Raw genomic sequence first — 23118 nt, forward strand, 5'->3', positions numbered from 1 at the left:
AGTGTCCTTTGAAGACCGTGCTCTGCACTCGCTTCCATCCCCCTCCCACCGCCTCCTCTCTCCCTGGCCGCCCGGAGCTCTCTGCATTTTTCCCCCAACCCCACCCCTACGGACCTGTGTGTTCACCTCCTCTCCTGTCACAGCCTCCGCATCTAACTCAGCCCCTTTCTGAGTCCTGGTCCTCCAGGCCCCTCCCCGTGCCTTCCGCCGGCCACCCCACAGCACTCAGCCGTGTAGCAGCTCAGACAGCTCTCTCCTGCCAGCTTCGCAGCTGCTGCGGCCCGTGCCCAGGCCCCCTACCCTCTGCTGGCCCCTTCCCTCCGTGCCCCACAGACGGCTTCCTCCCAGAGGACTGTGCTGTCGCCTCAGAAGGGGAGCTTCGCCTCTGTCCTGGGTCAAGACTGAAGGAAATCAAAATAAAAGGGTTTCCCGCTAGCAGACAGGGCTTAGGGCAGTGTTCTCAACCGGCGGTCCGCCGGAAACACCGTGCAGGGAGAGAGCGAGCCGCCCTGATGCCGTGTGGTCACAGCCAGTGCCGGCGGACTGCCGTCACACAGCCTCAGGGAGGTGGCTCCTCTGTGGCCGGTGGTGACTGCGGCTGGTTCTGGGAAGCTCCCTGCAGAAGTGAGAGGAGGCAGGGGAAGCGCTGCCCACCGCACCCCCTCAGTGACCACACAGTTCCCAGTTTCGACCTGACCTCGGGCTGTTTTCTGGCGCAGCCCCCAGGACGTGCTGCTGCGGACACAGATGCGGCTGCCCGGCCAGCGGGCCTACGCCCGGCCCGTGGACGTGGTGTGGGACGCGGCCCAGGGCACGGCCAGCTCCCTGCGGCAGCACCTGGCCGAGCTCTACTCCCTTCCTGTGGAGAAGACGGAGATCGCCAAGTACTTCCCCGACAAGGCCGCGTGGCTCCCCGTGGCCCGCTGGGTAACCTGGGGCTTTCTTGGGGCCGTGGGCCACCCTGCTGCGACGAGTAGCACCACCACTGCTGCCCACAGACAGGACGTTCGGACGTGCAAGGTGGTTTTCTTTATTCAACAAGCTTGGTTTTTCCACAGAACCAGCAAGTTACCAAGAAGAAAAGGAAGAAAAGGCAAGATAATTTGCAGGGGCCGCCTTACTACTTGAGAGATGGAGATATTATTGGTATTAAGGTAAGTTGTTGAACAGCAAGTTGACAGCTCTGACGAAACACCATGATCACATGATGTAGTAGAGACGTTTGATCAGATCTTCAAGGCGCAGACAGCCCGTACTGTGTAAGTTGTCTGTGGGAACAGGGAATGAAGCGGGGAGCCGACAGCTCAGCGTTGGGCCTGCCGCAAATCCCTGTGCCCTGGGGTTTCCTGCTAACCTACTGCTGGGCCCTCCCGCCCCCAGTGCGCCCTGGGGTCTCCTGCTAACCTGCTGCCGGGCCCTCCCGCCCCCAGTGCGCCCTGGGGTCTCCTGCTAACCTACTGCCGGCCCTCCTGCCCCCAGTGCGCCCCAGGGTCTCCTGCTAACCTGCTGCCGGGCCCTCCCGCCCCCAGTGTGCCCCGGGGTCTCCTGCTAACCTGCTGCTGGGCCCTCCCGCCCCCAGTGCGCCCTGGGGTTTCCTGCTAACCTGCTGCCGGGCCCTCCCGCCCCCAGTGTGCCCTGGGGTCCTCCTAACCTGCTGCCGCCGAGGCCGGGCGGCCCGGGCCCTTCCGCCCCGAGTTTGCTCGGGTTCCTTCTGCTAAATTTCATTCTGGGCCTTTTCTGCATCTGTTGATCAGCCATATGGTTTTTCTTCTTTAATCGACTCTGGGTGACGAATCCAGAGGGTGGCTGTCCTAAGAAATGCAGTCTTTAGAGTAACATTCCTGCCAGCGAGCGTGGTGTTGCACGTAAGTGTGTCCTTGACGCAGGCCATCCTACAGTCCCTGGACTAACCTAGTTTGTTGTCATGCGGTGATTTTTTTTTATATTAAGGGTTAATATATCATTGTAATCCTTAATTTATTGATATTAAACTATTGATTTCATATAATCCTTGATTTAGTAATTCATTTTTTTTTTTTGCATTTTTCTGAAGCTGGAAACAGGGAGAGACAGTCAGACAGACTCCCGCATGCGCCCGACCGGGATCCACCCGGCACGCCCACGAGGGGGCGATGCTCTGCCCACCAGGGGGCGATGCTCTGCCCATCCTGGGCGTCGCCATGTTGCGACCCTCCTGGGTGTCGCCATGTTGCGACCAGAGCCACTCTAGCGCCTGGGGCAGAGGCCACAGAGCCATCCCCAGCGCCCGGGCCATCTTTGCTCCAATGGAGCCTTGGCTGCGGGAGGGGAAGAGAGAGACAGAGAGGAAGGCGCGGCGGAGGGGTGGAGAAGCAAATGGGCGCTTCTCCTATGTGCCCTGGCCGGGAATCGAACCCGGGTCCTCCGCACGCTAGGCCGACGCTCTACCGCTGAGCCAACCGGCCAGGGCTAGTAATTCATATTTTATGTTAAGGATTCCCTATGAGCAGTCATATCAATAGATGCAAGAAAGACATTTGATAAGATACAATAGCCACTATGATTAAACCACTCAATAAAGTGGGCACAGAAAGGAACTCAACAACATAGTAAAGGCCACCGATGGCACACCATCAGCCAGTAGCATGCTAACTGGTGAAAACCTGAAGGCTTTTTCTCCAAAATCAGGAACCAGACAAGGTTGCCCACTCCCTCCACTCTTATTCAACACAGTACTGGAAGCCCTAGCAGAGCAATCAGGCAAGAGAAAGAAGTAAAAGCCATTCATACTGGGAAAGAAGAAGAAAGGTATCACATTTTGCAGATGACATGACCCTGTATATAGCAAACCCCAAAGACTCCACTGAAAAACTATTAGAAACAATAACAAATGCAGTCAGGTCGCAGATACAAAATGAATATACAAAAGCCTTCTGCTTTCCTATACGCCAACAATGAAATCTCAGAAAGTCAACTGGGAAAAAAATTCCTTTTACAATAGAAACAACAAAAATATCTAGGAATAAACTTAACAAAGGATGTGAAGGATCTATATACTGAAAACTACAAAGCATTATTAAAAGAAATTGAAAAAACAATGAAATGGAAAGATTTTCCATGGTTGTGGATTGGAAGAATCAACATAAAATGACCATATTACCCAAAGCAATATACAGATTTAATACAATCCTAGTTAAAATCTCAATGTCATTTTTTTAAAGAAATAGAACAAAAAGTCATCAGATTTGTATGGAACCATAAAAGACCCCAAATAGCCAAAGCGGTCCTGAGAAGAGAGAAGGAAGCCAGAGGCATCACCACCTGACTGAGTTATGCTGCAGAGCCATGAAAATCAAACAGCATGGTACTGGCAGAGACAGAGCCATGATCATCAAAACAGCATGGTACTGGCAGAGACAGAGCCATGATCATCAAAATAGCGTGGTACTGGCAGAGACAGAGCCATGATCATCAAAATAGCGTGGTACTGGCAGAGACAGAGCCATGATCATCAAAACAGCGTGGTACTGGCAGAGACAGAGCCATGATCATCAAAACAGCATGGTACTGGCAGAGACAGAGCCATGATCATCAAACAGCATGGTACTGGCAGAGACAGAGCCATGATCATCAAAATAGCGTGGTACTGGCAGAGACAGAGCCATGATCATCAAACAGCATGGTACTGGCAGAGACAGAGCCATGATCATCAAAACAGCATGGTACTGGCAGAGACAGAGCCATGATCATCAAACAGCATGGTACTGGCAGAGACAGAGCCATGATCATCAAAACAGCGTGGTACTGGCAGAGACAGAGCCATGATCATCAAACAGCGTGGTACTGGCAGAGACAGAGCCATGAAAATCAAAACAGCATGGTACTGGCAGAGACAGAGCCATGATCATCAAAACAGCATGGTACTGGCAGAGACAGAGCCATGATCATCAAACAGCATGGTACTGGCAGAGACAGAGCCATGATCATCAAAACAGCATGGTACTGGCAGAAACAGAGCCATGATCATCAAAACAGCATGGTACTGGCAGAGACAGAGCCATGATCATCAAAACAGCATGGTACTGGCAGAGACAGAGCCATGATCATCAAACAGCATGGTACTGGCAGAGACAGAGCCATGATCATCAAAACAGCATGGTACTGGCAGAGACAGAGCCATGATCATCAAACAGCGTGGTACTGGCAGAGACAGAGCCATGATCATCAAAACAGCGTGGTACTGGCAGAGACAGAGCCATGATCATCAAACAGCATGGTACTGGCAGAGACAGAGCCATGAAAATCAAAACAGCATGGTACTGGCAGAGACAGAGCCATGATCATCAAAACAGCATGGTACTGGCAGAGACAGAGCCATGATCATCAAACAGCATGGTACTGGCAGAGACAGAGCCATGATCATCAAAACAGCGTGGTACTGGCAGAGACAGAGCCATGATCATCAAAACAGCATGGTACTGGCAGAGACAGAGCCATGATCATCAAAACAGCATGGTACTGGCAGAGACAGAGCCATGATCATCAAACAGCATGGTACTGGCAGAGACAGAGCCATGATCATCAAAACAGCGTGGTACTGGCAGAGACAGAGCCATGATCATCAAAACAGCGTGGTACTGGCAGAGACAGAGCCATGAAAATCAAAACAGCGTGGTACTGGCAGAGACAGAGCCATGAAAATCAAAACAGCATGGTACTGGCAGAGACAGAGCCATGAAAATCAAAACAGCATGGTACTGGCAGAGACAGAGCCATGATCATCAAAACAGCATGGTACTGGCAGAGACAGAGCCATGATCATCAAACAGCATGGTACTGGCAGAGACAGAGCCATGATCATCAAAACAGCATGGTACTGGCAGAGACAGAGCCATGATCATCAAAACAGCATGGTACTGGCAGAGACAGAGCCATGATCATCAAAACAGCATGGTACTGGCAGAGACAGAGCCATGAAAATCAAACAGCATGGTACTGGCGGAGACAGAGACAGACCAACGGAACAGTATCAACAGCCCTGAAGTCAAACCACGCATATATGGGCAAATAATCTTTGACAAAGGAGCCAAAACACACAATGGAGAACAGAAAAGTCTCTTCAGTAAATGGTGCTGGGAAAATTGGAAAGCCACATGCAAAAGAATGAAACATGACTACACTTTGTCCCCAAGCACAAAAATTAATTCAAAATGGATCAAAGGTCTAAATATAAGCTCTGAAACAATAAATTACATAGAAGAAAACTGATGGACCTTGGCCATAGAGAACATTTTATGAATTTGACCCCAAAGGCAAGGGAAGTAAAGGCAAAAATAAATGAATGGGACTACATTAAATTGAAAAGCTTCTGCACAGCAAAAGAAACTGACAACAAAACAAAAAGGCAGCCAGCCAAATGGGAGTTGATCTTCACAAACAACAGTTCTGACAAAGGGTTAATATCCCAAGTATATAAAGAACTCACAAAGCTCAACAACAAACAATCCAATTAAAAAATGAGAAGGCCTGGCCAGTTGGTGGTGCAGTGGATAGAGCATCAATCTGGGATGCTGAGGTCCGAGGTTTGAAACCCCAAGGGCACCACTGGAATGCAGGCTCAACGGCTTGAGCACGGGATTATCGCTGCCTTGAGCAAGGAGTCACTGGCTTAGCTGGAGCCCCCTGGTCAAGGCACAGATGAGAAAGCAGTCAATGAACAACTTAAGTGCTTAAACTACGAGTTGATGCGTCTATCTCTCTCCCTTCTTGTCTGTCTCTCACTAAAAAAAAGAAAGAAAAATGAAGAGGACCTGAACAGACATTTCTCCCATGAAGACACACAAACAACAGATACATGGAAAGATGTTCATCTTCATTCACAGTTAGAGAATTGCCAATCAAAACTACAGTGAGACACCACCTCACACCAGTTAGATCGGCCATTATCAACAAGACGGGCAGTAACAAGTGTTGGAGAGGTTGTGGAGAAAAAGGACTCCTCAATCCCTGCTGCTGGGAATGTAACCTGGTACAGCCATTATGGAATACAGCATAGTGGTTCCTCAAAAAATTAAGAACAGAGCTACCGCCCTGAGCAGATAGCTTGATTGGTTGGTTAGAGCATCAGCCTGGAGTGCAGAGGTTGCTGGTTCAATCCCCAGTCAGGGCACACACAGGAACAGATGGATGTTCCTGTCTCTCTCCCTTCCTCCTTCACCAAAGTCCATTTAAAAGAACAAAGCTACCAATCTCTCTACTGGTTATCTACTAGAAAAACTCGAAAACACTGGTATGCAGACACACCCACCCACCCAGATTCATCACAGCATTGTTCACAGTGGCCCAGATATGGAAGCAACCACAGTGTCCCTCTATAGAGGATTGGATTAAGAAGATGTGGTACCTATCTACAATGGAGTACTACTCAGCCATAATAAATGATGACATATTGCCATTTACGACAACATGGATGGACCTTAAGAATGTTATGCTAAGTGAAATAAATCAGAAAAAGCTAAGAACTATATGATTTCACACATAGGTGGGATATAAAACAGACTCATGAACACAGATAAAAGTGGTTACTAGCGGAGGGGGGAGGGGAGGGGAGGGGGCAAAGAGGGACTTTATGGTAACCGAAAACGATTTGGCTTTGGGTGGTGGGCACACAACACATTGAACAAGTCAAATGCTATACAGATGTTTACTTGAATCTATAGATTCTTCTGGACCAATGTCACCCCATTAAATTTCTAAATTTAAAAAAAAAAACAAAAACCTTTCGGACATCGAAGGAAACAGGAAAAGACACGTGCAACAACAGAATGAGTAAAGTGCTTCTAATCAGCTTCAAAAGGATAACCCACCCCCTCGGGAGAACGCGACAGTCCTCAGAAGAGGAAACGGGATGCCAGGAAGCCGACGGGAGGCTGTCAGCCGCCTGGTGACCAGGGAGCCGCAACCAGGAGCAGGGTGCTGCCATTTGTGGCCTGACCCGCAGAACTGCTCCCCTGCCTGCAGGGGTGCCCACGGCACAGCCAGTCTGGGGACATGGTGGCCCTGCTCAGGAGAGGTGACACTCCCCGCGTGTTCCCCACAGTACTGGACAGAAGCGGTCACTGAAGCACAACCTGGGACAGCATGGAAGAACCTACATGACTCAGAAAACAGATAAAACGGGGAAAAGGCACCGAAACAGGCTGTGGGACAGCAGTGTAAGGGGAACAGCAGAGCCACCTTCGCCACGGTGAGCACATGGCCGAGGGTCCGGCCTAGAAAGAGAACGTCACAGAACGGCCACTCGGAGTGTGAGTGCTGAGGGCCACACTGCTGTGCAGCTGTTGGGGACAGTGAAGGTGGGAACGGAGACCAGACCAGACTCGTGTTGGGCTCAGCTTAGTGCAGGAGGGACGTCAACCAAGTCTGTCTTTTCCTCGAGAAACACTGGAAAGTGAGCAAATCCGGTGAACGGGTAATAGCACTGTTAACAGCTGCAGCCATGCACACACTGACAGTTTGGGGGTGGGGCCTGACTGGAGGGTCACACTGCCCGCCATTACACTGACTGCAGGGCCACACCGCCTGCAGGGCCACACAGCCCGCCGTTACGCCGGCCATAGGGCCACACTGCCAGCCCCCATTATGCTACCTGGGATCCTGCCATGTCCGTTATCTCCATACTTACTCTTACTCTGCACATTGATGACGCACCAGCTGTTGGGCTAGAGTACAATGTGGAGAAAACATTGTTCTGAGAGGAGAAGCAGTCACAGCCAAGGGGCCAGAACCAGCTCCCCGAAGCCACGTGAGGATGTGCTCAGGCGTGGCGGGTAGTGTCCACGGTGAATGAATGTACACACCAAACTGAGTGCACCAGTGGGCCCGCCCTGCATCTATAACTGTGCTAGAAGCTTCTGGCAAATACCAAGGAGGTGAAAGGCACAGGCATGCTCCCAGCGGCCTCCGGTGGAGACTGTCCACAGGCGAAAGTGCTGACTCCACGGGCGTGGCTGATGTGGCCCTCTGCCACGGGGAGCCCTTCCCTGGGGGCGCCCTTCCAGGAGCGCCGGTGCACTCAGCCAGGTCGGCCGCGAGGTGTCTCTCCGCTCTGCCTGCGCCCGCGGCCATCGGGCAGTGGAGTGTTTCCTCTGTTGCTCAGGTTACATACATGTGGCTCTCCCCTCGTGCTGACAGGAATACACTTACCTTGCTCAAACATAGGCTAGAAAGACGTCTGAACGTGTCCTTGTTTTCAAATGCAGAATCTCCTGGTTGAAGAGGACAACGACTTCAGTACCGTCAGAGATGACATTGGAACAGAAAGCCAGACACAGCTCGCTCTGGGGAGAAGGAAAAGGTGACACGGCCTCCCCATACTACAGGCGCCCCTTGGTCCCCACCTTTCCCACACATTCCCTCCGGGAGGCAGCCGGGCCACTCCCTGGGCCCCCCCTCTCTGTCCGGTGAAGTTGAGCCCTCCCACAGGAAGAACCTCCTGCTCCCAGGTTCTGCGCGCAGCGCCGGACCCTCGCCCCTCGCCCCTCGCCCAGCCGGGCCCTCTATCCCTCTCCCAGCGCACTGGCTCTCTGGCCCAGGAACCCCAAACCCACCGGCCCCTCCCGGGCCACCCTCCGAAACCACTCACCGTGGTCCACACCGTCAACCCTGCGCAGGCCACACGAGGACACCACGTCCCCCTTCCCTGCTCCCCACGGTGGTCCTGAGTGGGCAGGCCCTGGGTCAGAACTGCGAGTCAGTGACAGCCTCTATCCCACAGCCGGGAAGCCACTGGTGTGCAGAGCAGGGACACGGTTTCCAGTGCAGAGACGCCTGGCCGGCCACACAAACCAGAAGCTTCTCTGTCCATCCGCGTCGGGAGATTCAGATAGCGCCGGCACCCGCCAACGCCCCGTGGGCTCAGCGTCCACTCTGAGCTGGCTCTGGAGCCGCTGGTGTCTGCGGGCCTGGTCGTCGGTGGGCGCAGGGCCCTGCACCCCACCCCACCCCGTGGCACGGTGCTTGGTGCAGACAGTGGGCCTACAGGCTGCTGGCCTGCGAATATGGGCCTGCGGCCTCTGCTTCACGAGCACAGGATGCTGGGCGTCAGGCCAGCAAGACTGTTGACCACCAGGCCGCGCAGTGCGTCCTCCTGTGGGTTGTGTAGGCCGGGCCACTGTCACAGGTGCCAGTCAGGTGCTGCCCCACACCACCCCTGACCCCGCCACCACCCTTAGAGAAACGTTCTCGACCTGCATTAGCTGCAGGCATGGACAAGATGGCACCCCTGGCCTCTGGCCCACCTGCCGGAATGTGTACACGGTCACCCGCTTCCCGCCCACTGCAGATGACAAGGTTCTGATGGCCTGGCTCATCACACGGCACATGGTCCTCCCAGCTTTGAGTGAAGACTGCATCGATCAGAAAGGTCCCGCGGTCCTGGGGGACACCCGCGTGCACCGACAGTCCCGAGAAGCCTCCGTTCAAGTGGACAAAGGTTCTCCTTGTCCTCAGCATGGCCAGCGGGCAGGCAGCATGTGTCACTGGCTGGGACCAGGGCAACTCGACCAGGGCGTGCTTGCTGCCAGGTGGACCGCTAATGCTGCACCCAGGCAGCTTTCCCGTGGACCTGACACCTGGGAGAGGAGCCCCTTCTAGCCCATCGGAACCAGTCAGAACCCTCAGTCTCCTCCACGTACTTGTCTGAGGCGACTGGGTCTCACACTGGTCAGTTTGCACTGGAGCAGCTGTTGTGACCAGTGGGACTCTGACTGGCGAACTGCCCCACATTCCGTTCTGCGATGCTCCAGCCTCTTGGGACACTGGTGGGGTGTGGGTCGTCTTCCTGGGGCACCATGTGTGTTAGTGATGGTCCAAACTCAGAGCGTCACATGCGGCCTGAAGCCCAGCCCTTCCTCTGCTGTAACTGCCACGTCTTGCTCTGCCTTTCTGTCGTTTCAAAGTAATGAAACACTAAAGTAACCGCTGCAAAGCTTTGCTTCTGAGAAGCCGGAGGCCTTCCTGGATGTGCCTTCTCCAGGCCAGGGCGGCGGGCATGCCTTTGCTGTCCACGGTGAGCGCACCTGGCCCCGTCTCCTGGGGTGCTCGCTCCCGCCCTTCTTTAAATTCGGGCTGGGGCTGTAGGGAGAGAGCTGTACTTTGTTACAAATAAACAGTTCTTCAAGCTGTCTTTTGTTTCTGCTGTGAGCTGACTGCTTCAGGTCCCCCTCAGTCCCCTTTCCCGTGTCGTTCAGCCACAAGTAAACACGTTTATGCTGAGAACTACGTCAGGGCCGCCACAGAACAACAGCGTGTTTGGTGCTAGCTGAGTGCAGACTCCTGGGAAACTGCTGGAAGAAGCAACTAGGACTAGCCGGGGGTGCCCTGCAGACAGTTATTCCCCTGGGACATTTTATTGCTGGAAGGGGTGTGCCAGACTTCAGTAACTCAAAATGACAGCTTCACAGACTTCACTGTGAAGGATCAGGGGCCCTTCACGCTGTGAGGAAGGGGACGCGACAGCTCCTCCCCTCACTCTGTTCTCAGCTGTCCTAGCCAGAGCAGGGCTGGAACACAGCTCACCAACCTGCATACCAAGTGTACTGCTGGTCCTGGGCGTCCACTGCCCTTCCATGAGGACGTGAGCCCGGAGGGAGAGGTCTCCAGCTCGCAGCCCCCACACGCTTCCCGCCCCGCCGGCTTCACTCGCCGCTGACCAAACACAACCCACCACCTGAGCACCGGTGGGCTTGCGGCGCTGAGACCCACAGCGCGGCCCAGCGCCCTGGGCCTTTCTCTCCAAGTCGGTTTCCAGCTCCCCCGGGCTTTCTCCAGGTGGCGAGATGCCACCAGCGGCGCCAGGACACCCTGTCAGATGCAGAGTACCCCGCCCAGCCTGCCACCACTGGCTCAAAATAAGTGCCCCGCCCACCCTGCTGTCGCTCCACTCAAATGACAGCAGAGGGAGAACAGGGCAGGCGGGGCTGGCTACCAGAGACCCCAAGTGCGGTGAGCAGCGGAGGGGCGAGGCCAGGCCACCTCGGTCCCCACCCACCACCCTCTTCTTCCCATATGGAAACGCAGGATGTGACGCACCCAATCAACGTTAACAGCGCAACCACCCCCCTCCGACCACGTGTCCCTCTCCAAGGCAGGCAGCGCAGTCCCACCAGCTCCCGCTCCCTGCCCAGGTCTAGGGTCTCGGGGGTCGATGACACATTCCTCTAGGCTGGGCAAGACCTCACAGCTCAGTCCATGGCTGAATGACAAACTAAGGCCCAGCCCGGAACCAGTACAGAGGTGGGGATGGCCACAACGAGACCTCTCTTCTGGGAAAAAGAAGTGACAACCCACGTAGCAGTCACAAGCTCAAGCAGCTACAGGGTCACAAGCACGCCCCACCCCGCCCACGAGGTGAGCGCCTGCCCAGCGCGCTGGCCAGAGATCCCTGCATGGCTACTGTCCCTCCGGGTACACCTGCACTGGGCTCGCGAGCCCAGGCTTTTGTTCGCCAGCGTGGAGTTTGGCTGGCAACACGAGTCCCTTCAAAGCTTGCGAGACTTAGGGCGGAAGCTGCTCTGTCAACACCGTGAGTGACAGTGTCTGTTCCCAGCCAGCTGCTCATCTTCCCTGTGTCCGTCCGCAACCTGTTCACGCTTCTGTGATCCAGACTGCGAAGGCCGAGTCCCGGCTCTGGCCTCGTGCGGACGCGGGTTCTACCCCAGCACCACGGCCGGGCTGCCGCGGTCACAGCTGCCATTCCCCAGCGCAGGCAGCTCCCCTGCCTAGCCCAGTCGGCGCTCAGACCACGCCTCCACTGAGGCCTCCACGCCACAGCCACCTGCCCAGGCGCACCCCAGTCTGCTCGGAAGTTCTGCACCTGTTTACTCAACTCTGTTGTAGGGACACCTGGCCTCGCACTGGCATAATAGGTGTAACTCATGTCTCTCCATATATGCTTTTGTTTTGCCCAAACGAAATTGTCATCCTCAATACCCACTTCCGTTCTCAAGGGCAGCCCATGGCCAAGCTAGCTGCTGGAGGTCCGGCCATCACGTCCACCCTCCAGCCAGCAGTAGGAGGAAGGAGTGGCATGCCTTCATGTTTTTAAGGAAATGTTCTAGAAATCTCAGTTAATACATCATTTTGACTAACAGGAAATCACATTGGTAAAGCTGCAGAGGAGACTGGAGAACGCAGTCACACGTGCACGGCCACATGTGAGCGGGGCTTCCCCTTCCCGATGATACAGGGGGGAGAGAGACCTGCTGTTCCCGTCACCCAGTGGCTCCACAAGAACCACGAGTCTGAGCTTCTAACGTTCAGAATCAGATTACACAGCACAGAGCTGGCAATAGGGTAAGGTGAGGCCTTGGGTGCAAAATTCAAAGGCACCCCAAAACTCAGTAAGCCAGCTAAGAGCACTTTCCAATACAGTATTTTTAAAGATAAAAATTAATGCAGAAAAGCATACTATTTAGAAAAATAGCAGCAGCGAGTCCACAGTCACGCCAGCCTGGGTGTCTACAGGGTCTGCTGCAGTCCCTCTGTGTTCCGCAAGCACAGTCACACCGCCCGGGCCCATACCCCCAGGGCCCCCAGGGGCGCAGAGAAGCCAATGGGGGTGGAAAAAAGAAGGAACAGCACAGAGCAGAAGTCCTGCTCCGCAGGGACCACTGCGGGGAAGAGGAGGAGGGGGCAGCGGTGAGATGTGTCTCCCAGCTCCCCTTCTCTGGCCCCCCTGCACCAAGGTTTCATGTCCCCGAGCCAGAGAGGCCAGTCGCTGCAGCCACCGGGCCCAAGGAGAAAGCACCACCTGGAACACTGCCCCGGACCAGAGAACAGTCCCTGGTTATAGATAGCGAGCCAGGAAAGGCCATGAGGCGGAGGGGACGCGGCTAAGGAGACGGCACCAAAGGAGAGCTTGAGATGACAAGGGGTCCCTCCCCTTCCTCTTCCCTCAGGGGCACACAGGAACCCCTCAAAATCGCTGAAAAACCCCAGAGGGGCCAGCCTCTGGCTCCTCCTCCCTTGGGCGGGGCCTGCCTGTGGCCCCTCCTCCCTTGGGCGGGGCCAGACGGCACTTCCCAGCGACCTCTGCAGCCAGGCACAGCACCGCTACCCCAGCAGCAGGTGCAGGAATCTTTATATGTTCCTCCAGGCTCCAACCCCACCAGGAAGTGGTGACCTGAGTAACCATGTCCACAACGGGGGTCCCAGAGTGCCTGACACACACACACACCCATGATTGCTCTGGGAAAAAAATAAACTGCGTCCCGTTAGAGCAAGGATATTGAGGGGCTCCTTGTTAAAGCAGCTGAGCCTGCCCCAACGCACAACTCACGTGACCAGAGCCGAGCATGTTCACACTGAGCGGAGCGCCAGCCTGTGTGTGGTGGGTGGATTCTTCACAGGAAACGCTACTGCTAATCCAGCCATTGCACTACACATGAACCACCCCCCACCCCCCGTGATGGCATCTGACCTCCCCCACCCCCAGGAGGCCTTCGGAGCAGCCTCCGGTGCCGGCTAGATGGGCCGCGCGGTGCAGGGGTGGAGGCTGGCAGCTGGCTAGCCCAGCTGCCTGGCCTCCTGCTCAAGTCACCAGGAGCCACCAAGCAAGGAACCCTGGCTTCTAGGCCAGGACACCTGCTGTGACCTGGGCCCTACTGCCCTGTCATGTGGGCTGGGCTTGGTGTCAGGCCTGGGTCACAGCAGTCAAGGCATGACCCTAGGACAACTGTGAACATCTCTGAACCCTCTCCCGCGTAGAACGCCAAGGCCCACCTGGTAGGGCCATTGTGAGGAACAGAGGAGTTAATATGCTAATAAGATAGCATGAATGTGCTCATCACCTGCATGATAAAGTCACTGTGGGCAAGGCCCCTTCCTGCTTACCGACTGACTCAGCCATGACAAGCAGACATCGGGCGAGGCCAGTGGGAGCCAGGGCTTCTGAAAAGGTTCCTTTTATATCAAAGAGACACAGAGAACGCCGCCCACACACTCCTTACACCGGACACGGTCAAGTGGGAGTGTGATGCCCAGAACGGCGGCCACCGTCTGGTAGCCATGACACCCAATCCTGGATGGCCATGTGGGAGGGAGGTGTCCCAGGACAAAAGTTGGGCTCTAGTCAGCAAGGAAGGAGACACAAAGCACTGCCCCCCAACCCCCGTCAAAGCACACACAGCCCGGTGCCCCGCCTGCCCGTCAGTTCTGTGACCCCATCCTCATCCCTCACCCTGAAAAGCGGGGTGGGGGGCAGTGATGACAAAGACACCTTAAGCTTGAAGAGACAGCTCCCGTGGCACAGAAGTACTATGAGCAGACAGACTGAGCAAGATTCAGGTTAGAACAGGAGCTAAAATGGCCCGCCGTCAGCAAGCAGGCCGGGCCGACCCGGAAACCTCTGCTCTGCGCAGGGCCCCCCCTCACCGTTTCTAACAAAGCGGACCCAAGAACCCACACCCTAAAATGCAAAAGCATCTGCTCTGCTTTCCACCCACCACCAATTCAACTTCTATTTAGAGCTGCTGAGAAAATGGAGTTCTGGATCCAGTTAGGATGGGTTTTGGGAACTAGCATTTTATGTCAAAGCACAAGGGATGAAGACAAGAAATCTGACAGGGAGGTCCAAAACAGGCTTGTTTTATTTGTACACAGAACCATGTATTTACAGCTCCGACTGGACTATGTACATAGTGATACACGAGGCCTTGCTTCCACGGTGGGCACTGTATAAATTAGACCATAAATATGAGGGGAGCCCCACCGGAGGGCACAAAACCTTCTCTCCTACTCTCCAGGGCCCCGCCCCTCCCACGCCCGAGGGGACCCCAGCTGCTGGGTGGGCAGCGGAGCAGTCCACAGGCGGCAGCAGAGACCACGAGGACGGGGACCTGCCCTTCCCTGACAACTTCATGCAGAACTCGCGCTCGCTCTTTCCCTTCTGACTGCCGAGAACCAGAAACACGTCTTCTACGTAAACAGTGTTGCTTTCAGCACTGTCAATCTACTAACTTAATTCCACTTGCCCCAAACCTCCACCTTTCCCAGGGTGGGCGCTGAGGGTGCGGGTGGCCCTGGGGAAGCCCCCTGGGCACCTCCTCTCCAAGCTCCAGCCTGTCCCTTCTGGCTGAAGGCCGTGGGAGCCTCAGAATCCAGGGCCCCACCTAGAACAGAGCAGCCCTCCCTCTGGGACCCTATAATCAGTACTCTGAAACCAGTGACTTTTGGGGGCTAGATTCTCCCTTTCTCTGCCTTCGTCCACCTGAGACAGCTGTTCCATGGGAAGAGAACCACCAGGCAGGAAAGGGCACACACACTGCCTTGTCCGCCTCCAACGGGGCAGCTGAGGGCACATGCAGAACACAGGGCTCTCGCCCCAACACCACCATGCCACGCGCAGACACAGAAGCGGGCCCAGCCCCCAGAAGGACCACCAGTGGGCACACCCCCAAACCAGAGACAGGCGCCTGGCCAGGCCTGGGGGGGACCTAGCGACGCCTGCTGATCCGAGGAGCCAGGAGGAGGATCTGCAAAGCAACTGCGAAGCGAGTGGCAGGTAAGTGCTGTCCAGCTGTGAGCACCCAGGGCCCTGCAAGTGACTCCGGACCCCACCTGAGGCCCCCTGACCAGTCCTTTGGGGTACAAGGCCCTGGCACCCAGGAGCTGGGGTTGGGGTTACAGAACCCCCTTTCCAGGGCAGAAAAGTGCCCTGTGAGTGTGGCCATTTCTGGAAGGGCAGCAAGGGGCAAAGTCAAAGGCAGTGACAACCTGGTGACCGCCACGTGGGCCACCACCACCTCCGGCACCGGGCCTTGCAGTAAGGGACGGCCAAGCTGCCCAACCAGAGCCGCTCTGCCCCGGCAGCGGCTTGTCCCGCCTAATGAACACTCTCTCCACAGAAATACTGACCAAGGGCAAACACCGGCCCCGCCATGGCACCCGCACAGCGCCCTGGACAGACACAGACATGTCCACGCCCGCAGCCCGGAGAGACACAGACACGTCCCACGCCTGCAGCCCGGACAGACACAGACACGTCCCACGCCCACAGCTCAGGGGGGACCTGAGACACGTGAGGTTGAGGCTCATCAGCAAGCACATGGCTCCCCAATTCCCAGCTCCGGGAGAAGCGAGTTCTCCGCTCTCCACGTCAGATTAGAACAAACAGGCCTAGAAACCGGGAGAGGCAGGAGCCGCCGACAGACACCAGCGTGCGCAGCCCTACGGGGCTACGAGAACGCCGCCATCTGGGCCCCGGCCCGGGGCTGGCGGGGGATGCTGCCACACAACGCGCAGTGGGCAGGCACGTGGGGAGCAGCCCACGGGAAGACCAGGTGTGCCCAGCCAGGCCAGTTCTGCCGGATGCCAGGGCCCGGGAGGCCCGACCTGGCCAGGACGCGGGTCGCTGAGAGCTGTGAGGTGGTGGCGCGGTCGCACACACGCCGCCGACTTGGAAAGGTGCGTGTCCAAAGGTAGCTGTGTTGGTGAGTCTAGGGCCCCGCAGGCGGCCAGAGTGCCGTCTGAGGCCGCCGGTCGGCACGGGAGGGGTAGCACCATGAGAAGGCCCGCTGCGCCTGGCCCGCTCAGCGGCAGGAGTGCAGGACGCAGGCCGAGAGGGCGGACGCTAGGCCTCGGGGGTGGGCAGGCTGCGGCTCAACTCCTTGATGCCACACAGGATCCGCTTCACGTGGCCCACCTTGGTCACACCGAGGTCCTGCAATGAGAGCACAGCCACCCTGATGCCAGGCATAGCAGGCACGGTGCCCCACCGGCTGCCCAGCGACTGCGCGCACACGGGAGCCAGGAACGCTGACACCCGGAGGGGAGAAACAGCGTAAGAAACGACAAGCATGTGACCCCTCCCCCCATGGTCCTGTCACTGACACTGTCGGGGGGACATCAAAAAAGACACAGCCGGCCCTGGCAGGTTGGCTCAGCGGTAGAGCATCGGCCTGGCGTGCGGGGGACCCGGGTTCGATTCCCGGCCAGGGCACACAGGAGAGGTGCCCATCTGCTTCTCCACCCCCCCCTCCTTCCTCTCTGTCTCTCTCTTCCCCTCCCGCAGCCGAGGCTCCATTGGAGCAAAGATGGCCCGGGCGCTGGGGATGGCTCCTTGGCCTCTGCCCCAGGCACTAGAGTGGCTCTGGTCGCGGCAGAGTGACGCCCCAGAGGGGCAGAGCATCGCCCCTGGTGGGCGTGCCGGGTGGATCCCGGTCGGGCGCATGCGGGAGTCTGTCTGACTGTCTCTCCTCATTTCCAGCTTCAGAAAAATTAAAAAAAAAAAAAAAAAAAAAAAAGACACAGCCCTCACACAGGCCGGCAGCAAGTGAAGTCGGCACCCCGAGAACCAAGACAGGGCCCAAGCCATGCAGCCGAGCGGGCAAGTCGCCGCCTCTCCCGGCGCCCCCCAGTAAAGGAGGGGTGCCCCCAGCATGCGCATGGGCACAGGCGGGAGCAGCCGCCACGCCCCGCACCGTGGTCTCCCTGACCAAGCACCTATGTCGGCAGAGGGAACCCTGCACGCTGGGTCCTGCATCTGGGCTCTCGGTGACAGCAGTGTGTGGCCCGCGGGGCTGAGCGAGGCAGGGCCCGCCTGCTCCAGCTCGGTCTGGCCCCCACACGTCACCCCGTGTTGCGCACAGAGGATGGAGAAGAACCGAGAGGAGACTCCGGACGCCAGAGGGAGGGGAGGGACGAAGACAAGGCCGTGGGGAGGCGCACGTGTGGGAGTACCTTGAGGTCCCTCCGCTCCAGGTGCAGGAGCTCAGAGCCCCGGATGTCGTGCCGAGTGAAGATGTCCTTATACTCACAGAGACTGAGGTGCTCCAGCCAGGCAGCAACCTCCTCTGTCCCCCAGAGGTGAACTGTCAGAGACGGAAATGCGGGAGCAGTGAGTGCCAGCCCAGCGCCAGGCAGGCGGCGGCTGCGCCAGGAACACCCCAGATACCCAGTGGCAAGCACCCCAAAACACCGCAGCTACAGGCCCCAGACACCCAGCAGCAGGCACCCTGGAACACCGCTGCTGCAGGCCCCAGCACCCAGCAGCAGGCCCCCCGGAATACCATGGCTGCAGGCCCTCACGGCACCCCAGCAGCAGGCACCCTGGAACACTGCAGCTGCAGGCCCTCACGGCACCCCAGCAGCGAGCACCCCGGAACACTGCAGCTGCAGGCCCTCATGGCACCCCAGCAGCGGGCACCCCGGAACACCGCTGCTGCAGGCCCCAGCACCCAGCAGCAGGCACCCTGGAATACCATGGCTGCAGGCCCTCACGGCACCCCAGCAGCGGGCACCCTGGAACACTGCAGCTGCAGGCCCTCACGGCACCCCAGCAGCGAGCACCCCGGAACACTGCAGCTGCAGGCCCTCATGGCACCCCAGCAGCGGGCACCCCAGAACACCGCTGCTGCAGGCCCCAGCACCCAGCAGCAGGCACCCCGGAATACCATGGCTGCAGGCCCTCACGGCACCCCAGCAGCGGGCACCCCGGAACACCGCGGCTGCAGGCCCCAGACACCCAGCAGCAGGCACCCCAGAACACCGCGGCTGCAGGCCCCCATGGCACCCCAGCGACAGGTACCCCGGAACACTGCAGCTGCAGGCCCCAGACACCCAGCAGCAGGCACCCCGGAACACTGCAGCTGCAGGCCCTCACGGCACCCCAGCAGCGAGCACCCCAGAACACTGCAGCTGCAGGCCCTCATGGCACCCCAGCAGCGAGCACCTCGGAACACTGCAGCTGCAGGCCCTCATGGCACCCCAGCAGCGGGCACCCCGGAACACCGCTGCTGCAGGCCCCAGCACCCAGCAGCAGGCACCCCGGAATACCATGGCTGCAGGCCCTCACGGCACCCCAGCAGCGGGCACCCTGGAACACTGCAGCTGCAGGCCCTCACGGCACCCCAGCAGCGAGCACCCCGGAACACTGCAGCTGCAGGCCCTCATGGCACCCCAGCAGCGGGCACCCCGGAACACCGCGGCTGCAGGCCCCAGACACCCAGCAGCAGGCACCCCAGAACACCGCGGCTGCAGGCCCCCATGGCACCCCAGCGACAGGTACCCCGGAACACTGCAGCTGCAGGCCCCAGACACCCAGCAGCAGGCACCCCGGAACACTGCAGCTGCAGGCCCTCACGGCACCCCAGCAGCGAGCACCCCGGAACACTGCAGCTGCAGGCCCTCACGGCACCCCAGCAGCGAGCACCCCGGAACACTGCAGCTGCAGGCCCTCATGGCACCCCAGCAGCGAGCACCTCGGAACACTGCAGCTGCAGGCCCTCATGGCACCCCAGCAGCGGGCACCAGAGACGCCCCAGCCAAGCAGAAAGCAGCAGGGAGTGCCCGCTCTCCGGTCAGGAGCAGTGTCTGTCCCTGCAGGCCCGCGGTCAGCCTTCCAGACATCTCCCGCGTCCCCAGAGGGATCAGACAGCCACAGCTCCACGGGAAGTGTGGGTCTGACTGCGGCTGGAGCCAGCGTTCCCCACCTAGAGCAGAGATTTTCAACCTTTTCCAGCCCATGGCACACATAAACTAACCACTAAAATTCTGTGGCACACCAAAAAAATGTATTTTTTGGTGATCTGACACACAAGAAAAGGTGTAATTTTGATTCATTCACACGGAATGACTATTGTTGTGTTGGCTGGTGTCATTTTCTATTTGACAATCTGAGGAGAGGGGCCGGCGCCCCTGACTACAGAGGTTCTGCACATTTAAACCCTGCAGTGCCCTGACTACAGAGGTTCTGCACATTTAAACCCTGCAGTGCCCTGACTACAGAGGTTCTGCACATTTAAACCCTGCAGTGCCCTGACTACAGAGGTACCGTACATTTAAACCCGGCAGCGCACTGACTACAGAGGTTCTACACATTTAAACCCTGCAGCGCCCTGGCTACAGAGGTTCTGCACATTTAAACCCTGCAGTGCCCTGACTACAGAGGTACCGTACATTTAAACCCGGCAGCGCACTGACTACAGAGGTTCTGCACATTTAAACCCTGCAGCGCCCTGACTACAGAGGTACCGTACATTTAAACCCTGCAGCGCCCTGACTACAGAGGTTCTGCACATTTAAACCCTGCAGTGCCCTGACTACAGAGGTACCGTACATTTAAACCCGGCAGCGCACTGACTACAGAGGTTCTACACATTTAAACCCTGCAGCGCCCTGGCTACAGAGGTACTGCACATTTAAACCCTGCAGCGCCCTGGCTACAGAGGTACCGTACATTTAAACCCTGCAGCGCCCTGACTACAGAGGTACCGTACATTTAAACCCTGCAGCGCCCTGGCTACAGAGGTACCGTACATTTAAACCCTGCAGCGCCCTGACTACAGAGGTTCTGCACATTTAAACCCTGCAGCGCCCTGGCTACAGAGGTTCTGCACATTTAAACCCTGCAGCGCACTGACTACAGAGGTTCTGCACATTTAAACCCTGCAGCGCCCTGGCTACAGAGGTACCGTACATTTAAACCCTGCAGCGCCCTGACTACAGAGGTTCTGCACATTTAAACCCTGCAGCGCCCTGACTACAGAAGTTCTGCACATTTAAACCCTGCAGCACCCTGACTACAGAGGTTCTGCACATTTAAACCCTGCAGCGCCCTGGCTACAGAGGTTCTGCACATTTAAACCCTGCAGCGCCCTGACTACAGAGGTACCGTACATTTAAACCCTGCAGCGCCCTGACTACAGAGGTTCTGCACATTTAAACCCTGCAGCGCCCTGGCTACAGAGGTACCGTACATTTAAACCCTGCAGCGCCCTGACTACAGAGGTTCTGCACATTTAAACCCTGCAGCGCCCTGACTACAGAGGTTCTGCACATTTAAACCCTGCAGCGCCCTGGCTACAGAGGTTCTGCACATTTAAACCCTGCAGCGCCCTGGCTACAGAGGTACCGTACATTTAAACCCTGCAGCGCCCTGACTACAGAGGTACCGTACATTTAAACCCTGCAGCGCCCTGGCTACAGAGGTACCGTACATTTAAACCCTGCAGCGCCCTGACTACAGAGGTTCTGCACATTTAAACCCTGCAGCGCCCTGACTACAGAGGTACCGTACATTTAAACCCTGCAGCGCCCTGACTACAGAGGTTCTGCACATTTAAACCCTGCAGCGCCCTGGCTACAGAGGTTCTGCACATTTAAACCCTGCAGCGCACTGACTACAGAGGTTCTGCACATTTAAACCCGGCAGCGCCCTGACTACAGAGGTACCGTACATTTAAACCCTGCAGCGCCCTGACTACAGAGGTTCTGCACATTTAAACCCTGCAGCGCCCTGGCTACAGAGGTACTGCACATTTAAACCCTGCAACGCACTGGCTGAAAATCACTGCTCTAGAGGGTTTGCTTCCGCTCAGGCCACAGCAGGAAGGGAGACACGCAGAGATCTCATCGTCAGAGTCCCCATCATTAAAAGAAACCCAATTTCTGCACAAACATGCAAAGAGAAAAGTCAAAGGGCACCGCCCTAATTGGTGCCCACGCGGCCCGACCCTGGCGGGGGCCCCCCAAGCCAGGGCAGCCACCCTCAGGGCCCACGCTTCAGGCGGAGATTGATTGTAAGTCCCAATTTACTGATGCAAAGGAAGAATGTCCTTTAGTGTCATTCTCTATTGATTTCACTGCCCACAATCACTGGTGGCCAGGTTCCCAGAGGCAAGGGGCCTTGATCAGTGAATCATCAGAGGTCATCAGCAGGCCTCAGAGGAAGCAGGCCTGAGTGAGAGCTTGGGTCTCTGTCTAGTCACCTCTGCTGTCCTCCCCACCTCACACCCCCAACTAGGGCAGGCAGGTGGCCTGGTGGCCGGTCACCCAAAGTCAGCATGGGGAACAAGTTCAAGGCTGGGAATGACAATGGTTAGCACCCAACCCAGAGAGGGAAAGCAAGGCACCATTCTGTAGTTACCGACAGCCAACTCCGCGCAGGCTGTGGGCGAGGGGCCCGTGGCCTGGGGACCTCGTGAAAGAGCCACGGGAGAAAGCAGAGGCGTGGACGGCCGGGGGGGGGGGGGCAGGTACCCGGGGCTCCCAGGCTGCTGTGGACGTCTCTGTTTTTGCTGTTCTTCTTAAACTTGGTCACCAGGCGGAACTTCCCACTGCGGCTGCGTTTGGAAAGATCTGACATCACGTTCTGCGGTAGAAAGCAAGAAACATAAGTCAGATCGCCGTTCACCAAGGCCCTTGTCCTCCGGATCAGAGGCGCGCGGGGGCCCAGCAGAAGGTCCTTTGCTCCGGATTCACTTATTCTTGTGTTTGTCCTTGATGTTTAGTCTTGTATTTATTTTTAATGCCTTTTAAAAGGTGGTTTCACGGCAATGAGTATTTTCACAATCTACTTTTCATTTTATAACATGCACTTCCCACGCAATTAAACAGCTTGTGTTATTTAAGCATCATTACCATGACAGCAAGGTGACACGGATACTGGCCAGCCCTCCAGTGCTGGGCGGCGGGCTCCGGCTGCCAGTGTCACGCACCTACCGTCCCAAACAAACCTTTTCCGCGCCGCTCTCTGCCCAGATCCACTGCAGAGGCAGATTCAGGAGGGGGCATGCATGACCCGGGCTGCGGGTGCCTCGTGGCCACCACCCTGCAGGGCGCTCCAGGCGCTGGGCAGGGCCAACACTGCCCAGTGTCCTTCACTCAACTCTCCTTCCTGACTGGTGGCCCTGTTCTGTGCACACAGACAGCTATGTTTCCCGCCTGTGGGATCACCTGCTGCACACACACAAAGCGGAGGCCCCGTTCTCCAGGTGTGCCCGTTTTCTCCTGCCCTCAGGGCCTGGAATCACCCAGCACCCTGCCTCCCTGCCTGCCCACTCGGACCCACAAGGCCAGACTTCGCAGCCCTGGGACAGGGACATCTGGCCACACTGAATACAACTCCATAGGGATTGTCATTATAAATGCACCACACCCAGCTGGTATGGACACAGCGAGCATCGTCACAGCGGCGTGGGCCGCAGGGACGCTGCAGTCCCCTGCACGCCGCCTCTGGGCCTCCTCCTCGGACTTCCTGTCACAGGCATGTCACATGTTTGGGCTCTCTGCTCTGAAAGAGACCTCCTACAAAGCGATTTCTTCATCAACCACTTTGAGTACTCAGGCCACTTATTTTTA

At 57.1% G+C, this 23118-nt stretch overlaps 2 protein-coding genes and 1 long non-coding RNA gene across 17 annotated transcripts in view; 1 reads left to right on the forward strand and 2 right to left on the reverse strand.

Moving 5' to 3' along the window:
- Positions 1-9344, forward strand: part of USP40 (ubiquitin specific peptidase 40) — a 75727-nt gene extending 66383 nt beyond the window's left edge. For 8 of the 9 annotated variants that reach the window (XM_066278860.1, XM_066278863.1, XM_066278864.1 and 5 more), the window contains 4 exons: positions 720-927; positions 1059-1154; positions 8241-8335; positions 8756-9344. In XM_066278860.1, the coding sequence (XP_066134957.1) occupies positions 720-927; positions 1059-1154; positions 8241-8335; positions 8756-8867 (511 nt within the window). In that variant the 3' untranslated portion in view covers positions 8868-9344. The remainder of the gene's footprint in view (positions 1-719; positions 928-1058; positions 1155-8240; positions 8336-8755) is intronic. The other variant, XR_010731849.1, reaches the window with a different exon arrangement.
- On the reverse strand, positions 1134-8285 carry LOC136337549 (uncharacterized). The gene is made up of 3 exons (XR_010731850.1): positions 8185-8285; positions 1652-1811; positions 1134-1268 (listed from the first exon to the last, which is right to left on the reverse strand). It is a non-coding gene; the product is annotated as an uncharacterized lncRNA (long non-coding RNA).
- Positions 9345-14609: 5265 nt separating the features above from the next.
- DGKD (diacylglycerol kinase delta) overlaps positions 14610-23118 on the reverse strand; it is a 123783-nt gene continuing 115274 nt past the window's right edge. For 6 of the 7 annotated variants that reach the window (XM_066281069.1, XM_066281067.1, XM_066281071.1 and 3 more), the window contains 3 exons: positions 22018-22129; positions 17719-17849; positions 14610-16699 (listed from right to left, as the gene is read on the reverse strand). In XM_066281069.1, the coding sequence (XP_066137166.1) occupies positions 16610-16699; positions 17719-17849; positions 22018-22129 (333 nt within the window). In that variant the 3' untranslated portion in view covers positions 14610-16609. The remainder of the gene's footprint in view (positions 16700-17718; positions 17850-22017; positions 22130-23118) is intronic. The other variant, XM_066281070.1, reaches the window with a different exon arrangement.

This window comes from Saccopteryx bilineata, chromosome 5, assembly GCF_036850765.1.
Source record: "Saccopteryx bilineata isolate mSacBil1 chromosome 5, mSacBil1_pri_phased_curated, whole genome shotgun sequence".
Lineage (NCBI taxonomy): Eukaryota > Metazoa > Chordata > Mammalia > Chiroptera > Emballonuridae > Saccopteryx > Saccopteryx bilineata.